We start from the raw sequence: 10,139 nt of genomic DNA, 5'->3' as shown, positions 1-10,139 counted from the left end.
TAAAGGAATGCACGATATGTATTGCCGGCCACTAGGCTTGGCCAATTGACAGCGCCAGTGCGTATGGGTCTGTAAGACATGTCCCATTAAACAACGTTAATTTCGATGCATAACATTGCTTATCACCAGGCGATAAGCTGTGGTAGTAAGCCGAGAACTGCATTTTAAAACTAAAATATAACTGTGTGTTGCAGATGGGCATAGAGCAGTCCTGACAGTGGGGCTTTGACAGAGTTTTCGCTGTCTGTCTATGCAAAGCTTACTGCTTTCTGCCTACACGTTGCGCGCGCAGCTTGCTTTGTTGTCATTGTGACGTAGGCGTATAAGGGGTCTATAGGCTGTCAAAGAACTAGTGGTAGCACTTTACATTACAAGCTTAGTAACAACATGATTGTGAAATAATAAAGATGTAATAATTATGATATACCATGTATATAGAAATGTAAAAGCTGTGTTTCATCTTTAAAAAAAACACCTCACCCTATAAGATCAAACAGGCTCCATTTTCCTCACACCTGTAGTGCTATTTATCCATCTAGATCGCTTTGTGAGAATATGTCAAACATGCCATATTTTATTTATTTATTTATTATGTAGCATTTTCTTGTTTGGGAAGGAGCACTTTGGACTGTTGTTGCTCTTGGGATTCGCCTATGGGCGTGCTCTGTACTTAGGGGGCGTGCTCTGTAGGGGCGTGCTCTGTACTGGCTCCGGCTGGAGCTGGATTGGCTGTGGCCCCGTCCCCGGAAACAGATCCTCAGCTGTGTCAAGTTAGACAGTGTCATACCGGAAACCAGGCGACTCTGGCTTCAAAGTAAAACGGTTGAACTTGTCGCTTTTGAAAACAAAACAAAACAATAATTTAAGAACAAATCATGCAATTTAAAAAATAATGGGCAGAATAATTTCAATAGCTAAAGTAATCAACAGTGATCCGGGAAGGACCACTGTTTTCAGTAGGCTAAGGGTTTGCCAGACATAATGATGTTTCACAGTCAGCCCTGTGTTCCTCAAAGGGAAGCTGCGGCACGGTGACAACGAGGCTTTTATTTTGGAAGTGACTTTACCGGAAGTAGTGTTTTTGTTTGTGCTGGCTTCACTTTGGTCCGCAAACAGAACCCTCTCCCTTTCTCTTCTGCGTCTCAACAACTGTTCTGACCACAGCACATCCACCCTGTCCTGTCTAAACCTGGCTAACCTCTCATATCGATTATAGATCGATTATCTGGAGAGAGGAAGAGGAGGAGAAGAAGAGGAGAGGGAGGCAGAGCTCGAGCTCTTGACCGTAATGCAGCAGATTTAATGGTCAGAGGTACGTTAAGAGAGCCGTTAACATTTATCCTGAGCAGAGTGACGCATCTTTAGCTATTAATACTGCGATTGTTAATATTAATGACGTCATTAACAGCAAAGTAATCGATACTGCGGCGTAGAGCCGTTCTGAGCAGCAGCTGTGTGTGTGTGTGTGTGTGTGTGTGTGTGTGTGTGTGTGTGTGTGTGTGTGAATGTAGGTCATTGTGTCTGTGCCTCTGCAGTCCCGCGTGCACACTCTCATCTATAATAGCTACATTTGATTTCCTTCCGGTCACTTTGGGGTTAATTTAACTGACGTCAGAACCTTTGGGCAGAACTGTAGATACAGAACAAACAGAACTCACAGCTAGCCGAGCTAGGGCTAGCGATGCTGCTAGCATCGATTCATTGCAGGAAATCTCATCTATCAGGATATCTGTAACTGAAGAGGGAAAAGAACCTCAAAAGACAAAAAGCAGGAGTTCTGTATGAATCACAGAATTGACATGAAACAATGTAAACAAAGTGCAGACTGCATAGAGCCTCTTGAACACACTGTCTCTACACGTGTCAAGTTAACATGTTTAAAGGAAGGATACAAAATAATGCCTCATTAAAACATTTTCAATTCTGTGCAAATTAGGGGTGACCCCAAATAGTCAACGTTTCGTTGGAAGGAGCCTGATAAGTTTAGAAAAAAATGGAGTCGGTCAAAGTAACTATTTAGAGGACCCCCTCAACCTACAGCCTCCTGCGTGGGGCGCCAGTTCAGCTAGGGGGCGCTGTAGCCCCTCACAAAACAACAAACAAACAAACAACAAATGGCTGGTGGCCGGCCCTCCTGCAGTGCCTGAAATTGGCCGCAGGATTGCGGGAATCCTGCATCTGTTTGCACAAACCGATGTATATTATATTAACCACGGTGCACAACGCTGCATACGACTGTTGGACAAGCCGCTTGTCACAGACAGGATCCAGGCGCAGCGTCAGTACAGCTGCAGCAGCTGAGTACGTCGGGGGTGGTGAGTGTCTTGATCAAAAAAAGTATTGTTGTATTGTAGTATTGATGACGCATCATAACTAATATTTCTAAAAACTATTAATTGTGTGTGTGTGTGTGTGTGTATGTAGATGTCCAGCGTTACCATGGAAGCGACCACCATGCTCCCCATCCTAAAGAAGAAACTGGCCTTCCTGTCAGGTAAAACACACACACACACACACACACGATTTCAGACGGCAGCCGTCTTTATTGTCACATGAACACACTACAACACATGCATGCGGCCACAACACACACTCATGCTGACGGTGGCCGGTGAAATATGTCCTCTGCATTTGACCCATCCAGGCTTGTTACACACACACACACACACACACACACACACACACACACACACACACACTGAAACACACATTTGACACGCTCATCTGTGATGATGTCATCATGATTTCACTAAGCTTCCAATATGGCCGCCACAGACTTCAGCTGAAAAGTGTCTTGTGTCAGTTTGTGTCTTTGTTTATATGATTTCAGAGGACGTCGCACATTAATAACATGAAGATGAGCCAATGCGTTTTGAGTGCCTCGTTAAGAAACTGGTCCAATCATGTTTCTTTCAATTAAGAAATATTGCAAAAATCAAATGTATTTGATCTTTTCAAGGCATGGTGGTCAGGTAGTGGGTCTGTGAAGGTGTGTGAAGGTGTTCATGTCAACTGGCTAAAGGGGGGCAGCAAAAAACACAGGATGGCAGCGGCAGAGGGCTGAAATTTGGCATGAAGGCCGTGTGTGTGTGTGTGTGTGTGTGTGTGTGTGTGTGTACGTGTACGTGTATACGTGTGTGTGTGTGTGTGTGTGTGTGTGTGTGTGTGTACATGTGTGTACGTGTGTGTATGAAACCACAAAGACTGTTTTTATTTTGGAAATTGGTTGCTCTTTTGATTCATACATGGACCTTTGCTTCAGCTCTAAAATACTCAAATAGCAGCACTAGCAGAAGCCACAGGTGCATCTGGATATAACTGTCAAACCATTGCCTTCATCTGGCAGCCGAGGACACGTGCACCAGATGTGTGCTGGACTGCAAATAGCTGGTCTGACAAAAACAAGTGCAAAACATCTGGTTACATTTTGCTCTGTGTCCGCCGTCATAGGCAGCTACCATATCTGGAAAAGACGCTGTCACCTCGATCCATAAATGTTTTGTAGCTTGCTGGTGTGCTCATGTTGTGCTCATGTTCCTCTTTTGCATTTTGACTCATTTGGATTTTGATGTGATTATAAGTCCTTAGTCGAAAATCCAAATGAAGAAATTGAAATGTGTGTGTGCGTGTGTCCGTGGGTGTGTGCCCTTGTGTGTGTGTGTGTGGGAAGGTGTTGTGTTCATGCCAGTTGGCTAAAGTGTGTTGGCAGTGTGTGGTGGTGGGGGTGGTGGGGGGGGCGGGGGGGGGGGCACCCTGCGTTTTGGAAATTTGCATATGTGGTCACAGCTGTTGCCAATTAATTTCAGGCTTGTTTTATGTTGCTTTGTAGCACCGTGTGACACTGGGTTTGAAAGGTGCTTTCTAGATCAAATATCCTTCCTCTGTCTGCCTGCAGGGGGCAAAGACACACACACACACGCACACTTAAAAATGTAATTATTTTATTTTATAATGGCAGCGTGGCCCGCTATTCACCTTATGTAGCCCCGCCCAATTGACCTGATTGTGTTACGACTTCCTGTTCAAAATGCCGGCTGTTTTAGCGCATCGTGTCACATCAGAGATCATCTCTGGTCAAAGATAGTGACTCGCTGGAAGCAGGAAGCAGGCTGCGGGGATAAGCTCTGCCACAGGAAGTGTCAACACAATCGCTTCCCATTCATGGATGTATTATAATAACTGGATAAGGGACGTGCCACGCCCACCCATGCATTCGGACGGAGGTTACTCATTGGCGCATGATGCCAACATGGGGGGTTTTTCTTCCGGGATTTACTTCCTGACTGTGCAGCCCAAGGCGAAGTGCGCATGTGTGCCATGACGTTTTCCATGACGTCTCCCACCGAAGATGCGCGTTCATGTGACAGCCAGAGAGACAGCCAAGTTGAAAGAGCAGCCATTGTTGAAATTCACTTCGGACAACTTTAGAGCAGCTTAGAGGTGGTTAGCCGTGCGGTTGCAGATTTTAATTTGACAGTATTAGGGGTTTATATGCATAATGAACACATCTTTATTGCTGTTGGATTGGTATGTCAAACGGCTAACAGGTCTGCATGGAAATGTAACGTTAGCATAATAGGCTACAATGAGCTCGTTTACGTTAATGTGAGTAGACGGCCACAGCCTATGGGTCAGGATTGATCGGAGGATTTTGTTGTTTATTGTCATAAATAAACTTGAAAGATATAGCTTTCAAATCTGTGTCTCATCACCATCGCTCTCATGTTGTCTTTTCTCTAATCTCAAAATTGTTTAATTGACACATGACCTGTGTGGTAAAACAGCCGATATATTATTTGAGTCCATAGTAGCGTCTACCTGTTGAGTGGTCATTATGATTTGGTGCTATATAAATATAGATTGATTGAGTTGTTGACATCACATTAATATACTGGGATCTAGTGAGCTGACTAAAACTTGATAATGTGCTAATTGTTTTTACCCAGTGCTTTTTAATCGTTAGATGCCAGTTTTATTGTGATTGAGATTGATGCAATGTCAATGATAGTCCAAGGACGTCCCAAACAAACACCTGGTGTCAGACCCCACTGGTCAACAAGTGGTCAACCCTCAATAGATTCAGGACTGGACATGGCCCCTGCTTGGCCAGCCTTCACAAGTGGGGCAGCAGCCCAAGCCCACTGTGTGCTTGTGGAGAGCAGCAGACAATGCAACACATCATCGAAGCTTGCCCTCTACAAAGACTTGAAGGAGGAATATTCACCCTCCATAGGCCTACAGCAGATCAGGAGGCAACTGCTTGGCTCAAGGACCTTGCATTCGCTAAATAAATGAGTCTAAAAATGTGCAGTGTCACACTGTATCAAGTTGACTTGTTTAGTTCTGTCACCAGAGGGCTAGTGTTATCAAAACTTACAATAACACCTATTGGCAGCATCTTACAGTTAAAATACAAACGGTGTGTGTGTTAACCACAGAAAGTAGCATGCAACTGTTGCACAGCCACCAATCAGTGATAATATAATTAACTAGCCTAAGTATTGAAGTTGTGAGATAACTGGTGTGACTTCATGCCGTGACTTTGCTGGACAGGAATCCCTACAATACTCTATCATGCCTTACCTGCTACTGTCTCTGTCATGTAGTGACTCAAAAGATCATTTTGACATTTCTTTTCCCCCAAATCTATGAATATAATCTATGAATTTGTGATGTAATTTTATAATATTTGTAATAAAATTTGTAATTTTGTAAGACATCTGAACTTGCATTGAATCATTATGTTTGACCTATAAACTATGTAAGTAAGTAAGTAAGTAAAATTTTATTTATATAGCACCCTTCCCAGCACGAATGCACAGAGTGCTTTACACTTTACACTTTCTGCTGAATATGATGCTGCTGAGTACTATTCTTCAATGTTTTTTTCTTGTTTTTTATTGTTTGTATATTGTGTGCTGCTGCACTGTCTTTGTCTGAGAGTGAACCAAGACAAATTCCTATCAACTATGTTGGCATGGAAATACATTTATTCAATCTTAAGTTATTCATTTCCAAGATGTTAATACTTATTTTTCAGTCATCAAGTATACCCACTTATTGCTAATGGCATTATGTGACTATTGTTTTATTAATTAAATGTAACTAAATATTAGTATTATCTTTGAGTTAAACTGAAATATAGTGATTTCAAGAGTCTCCTACATCAACATCTCACAAGCTCTACCCTCACTCCAGATCAGGAGGGAGGAGGCTGCTGTGAACTTGATAAGGGACATGCAGAAAGCACAACATCCTCTGCATGACCTGTTACCATCAACACGAGGCACTTGTACTGCCAGGACACTCAGCAAGCTGGGTGAAATGAAGGCCAGAACCAACAGGCTGAGGAACTTACACACTGCAGTTAGGCTGTACAATGAGACAGTTTAAACTTTGACCAGATAACTTACTAAAAAAAAAAGAGAAAATTCTGCAGTTTTTCAGTGAGCCTTTTGGTACCACTGCAAGCATGAATTAATCAAATCAAATCAATCCATATCGGTCCTATAATTAAACTGATATGTTTAACAGCCAATGGAGGCAGAACTAACAGATTAATATAATTCCAGTGTGCAATAACTGCAATTTGACAGGTACTGTACATTATACTTTATTCTACTTACTCTACTTTATTTTAGTTTACTCTATTGCATTTTACTTATTGTATTGACTGTTTACGTTTAGGGAGATACTGTGTGATACTGTGTTGTGCTATGTGTGTTCTGATTGCGAGCAGCTGTAACTTGTCCCAATTTCCCCCAGGGGATCATTAAAGTCTTTCTGATTCTGATTAGATACAGTGCAGCATAGTTCAACTGACTGGTTTGCTTTGATGTTGTTGGTGCCATAAAAGTGAGGGGTCCTTGAGATGAAAAAGGTGAATAGATGTATATCAAGGTTTATGGAAAAATGTATTTAGCCTACTTCCGAGTAGCCTACTTCCGAACATGGATGCCAGTTCTCTTGACTTGATCACAACCAATATTATAAAAGCAATAATTGAATGACTGCCTGACAAGGACCTTGTTAGTAAAAAAAATTTACAGCACTTTGACTTTGTCAAGACGTCATATCATACTCACTGTTATAACAGCAATCAGTTATCACTGGCAAGTAGGCTACTGATATGAGTACTGAGTCATGGTCTTGTCTAAATGAAAATTATAATCTATACACTAATACAGCTCGACACCTTGGACGCTACAATACTGTCAACGGAACTGAATTGGAATCATGCACAGGGCAAGCCATTTAAAAATCATTTATTAGACAATAGACAATCACAACAGAACATGTTCATTTATAACGGGGTAGGCTAACGTAACGATACCTCCTTACATTAACCAAGGCAGTGTTAGCTTGCTGTCCATAAAGAGCACAGAAAACACACATAATCCCAAACCTACGTTTTCGGTTAACAGTAGTTATCTGTACACATGTTCCGGCGGGCTACTCGTGTAAAATAACTACTTTATTATCTTAATAAAAGGCAAAATCGGACTGGATATGACCATATGACGACTGGAGCTCGAGCTCACCTCACAACAAGGAAGTGATGACGCTTCGCGCTGATGATCCGCGTTCCCGTGGCCAAATGCGCATTCATGAAATGCGCGTTCATGAAGCCCCAGAAAATACACCCGTATGCGGCTTTTAGTGGCTTCTGAAGAAAAAATGCCGCATAAAAAAATATTTGATAATTAAAAGAGTCGTTTTATACTTTGAGTGACACCCGGAAAAATTTCCCCTGGGTTTAACAGCTGCCGGCGTCCCCATGCAAGTGGATGGGAATGTTCCTTTCTGGGCTGCATGGCGTCACGTGACTTGCAATACAGAGCTTCGCCAGCATGTTCAATTGGCTTCAAAGCCCAGCGCTATTCCTGGGGGCTTGTTCCCATTAGGAGACAGGAGCCTTGATGCTCAGTGTGGATCCATAATGTGGACATGGCCTCTGTGTGTCTCTCTCAGGGGGTAAAGACAGACGCTCAGGTCTGATCCTGACCATCCCTCTGTGTTCTGACCAGACCAGCATGGAGGAGCTCAGTGCCACACTGGACTACCTGCTCAGTATACCCAGGTACACACACACACAAGCACACACACACACACACACACCAGCCTGTGTCAAACTATATCAGTATCCCTCTCCTGCTCTCTCCTCTTGCTCCTTCCCCACCTCCTATACCCTCCAACATCTCCCATTCCCTCCCCACCCCATCACTCTCTCACATTCCCCCTGCTCTTCCCCCTTCTCCTGCTCTCTCCTCTGCTCTCTCTTCATTTCTATATTTTCTATATTATCAATTGTTCAAATGTTATCTTTATTCTGTATATTCTTGTTACTGTTGTGTCAGCTAGAATCAGCTAGACATACTTTCTGTGAAGCCCTCTGAGACATGCTTGTGAATTAGGGCTATATAAATAAACTTGACTTGACTTATCTCTCTCCATCTCCCTCTCCCTCTCTCTCTCAGTGAGAAGTGTAAGGCTCGTGGCTTCACGGTCATCGTTGATGGACGGAAGTCTCAGTGGAACATTGTGAAGACTGTGGTGCTCATGTTGCAGGTAGGAACATTTACAGCAGCTCATGTTGCAGGTAGGAACACTTACAGCAGCTCATGTTGCAGGTAGGAACACTTACAGCAGCTCATGTTGCAGGTAGGAACATTTACAGCAGCTCATGTTGCAGGTAGGAACACTTACAGCAGCTCATGTTGCAGGTAGGAACATTTACAGCAGCTCATGTTGCAGGTAGGAACATTTACAGCAGCTCATGTTGCAGGTAGGAACACTTAAAGCAGCTCATGTTGCAGGTAGGAACACTTACAGCAGCTCATGTTGCAGGTAGGAACATTTACAGCAGCTCATGTTGCAGGTAGGAACATTTACAGCAGCTCATGTTGCAGGTAGGAACACTTAAAGCAGCTCATGTTGCAGGTAGGAACACTTAAAGCAGCTCATGTTGCAGGTAGGAACACTTGTTGCAGGTAGGAACACTTAAAGCAGCTCATGTTGCAGGTAGGAACACTTACAGCAGGTCATGTTGCAGGTAGGAACACTTACAGCAGCTCATGTTGCAGGTAGGAACACTTAAAGCAGCTCATGTTGCAGGTAGGAACACTTGTTGCAGGTAGGAACACTTAAAGCAGCTCATGTTGCAGGTAGGAACACTTACAGCAGGTCATGTTGCAGGTAGGAACACTTACAGCAGCTCATGTTGCAGGTAGGAACATTTACAGCAGCTCATGTTGCAGGTAGGAACATTTACAGCAGCTCATGTTGCAGGTAGGAACACTTACAGCAGGTCATGTTGCAGGTAGGAACACTTACAGCAGGTCATGTTGCAGGTAGGAACATTTACAGCAGCTCATGTTGCAGGTAGGAACATTTACAGCAGGTCATGTTGCAGGTAGGAACACTTACAGCAGGTCATGTTGCAGGTAGGAACATTTACAGCAGCTCATGTTGCAGGTAGGAACATTTACAGCAGCTCATGTTGCAGGTAGGAACACTTACAGCAGCTCATGTTGCAGGTAGGAACATTTACAGCAGCTCATGTTGCAGGTAGGAACACTTAAAGCAGCTCATGTTGCAGGTAGGAACATTTACAGCAGCTCATGTTGCAGGTAGGAACACTTACAGCAGCTCATGTTGCAGGTAGGAACACTTACAGCGGCGCACCAGCGAGGCTGGCCTGTAAACACAATGCCATGGGTGGCAGAGCTGCGTCGACAGACAGATTTCAGTCAAACATTAATTATCTGTTCCGCTTTCCGTCCACTCCCATGATGAGAACATGACTTTGGCAGAAAGAAAAAGGCGGAACTCAGCTGCGAGTGCCCGGACCCTTTACAGCCTGACACAAATAAATCTAAAAATTGACATCTACATCAAATGAGACTTCAGTGAACGTAACATTCATTTGACTCTTCAGACGAGCCAAGTCCTGTTCATGATGCACAATCATCTACTCGACCACCAAGTGGTTATTGTTTAGCCTACTGTGAGATTTTCCTCTGCCACGCCCCCAACTCATTTGATTGGTCGCCGCAGCTGCTTCTTCCTGAAAACGTGTGGCAAGTAAAAAAATGTGGCCGGATTGCAAAGATTGAAAAGAAAATCTTTTGTTACGTTGT

At 43.5% G+C, this 10,139-nt stretch overlaps 1 protein-coding gene across 1 annotated transcript in view; it reads left to right on the top strand.

The window, feature by feature from the left end:
* The first annotated feature begins 1,172 nt into the window (after positions 1 to 1,172).
* Positions 1,173 to 10,139, top strand: part of sestd1 (SEC14 and spectrin domains 1) — a 96,890-nt gene continuing 87,923 nt past the window's right edge. Inside the window, exons 1-4 of the mRNA XM_083638504.1 lie at positions 1,173 to 1,312; positions 2,425 to 2,494; positions 7,972 to 8,080; positions 8,478 to 8,568. Coding sequence (XP_083494630.1) covers positions 2,425 to 2,494; positions 7,972 to 8,080; positions 8,478 to 8,568 — 270 coding nt within the window. The 5' untranslated portion in view covers positions 1,173 to 1,312. The remainder of the gene's footprint in view (positions 1,313 to 2,424; positions 2,495 to 7,971; positions 8,081 to 8,477; positions 8,569 to 10,139) is intronic.

This window comes from Poromitra crassiceps (assembly GCF_964638095.1).
Source record: "Poromitra crassiceps genome assembly, chromosome: 6".
In the NCBI taxonomy this organism is placed as follows: domain Eukaryota; kingdom Metazoa; phylum Chordata; class Actinopteri; order Beryciformes; family Melamphaidae; genus Poromitra; species Poromitra crassiceps.
This window is presented reverse-complemented; position numbering and strand designations above follow the sequence as displayed.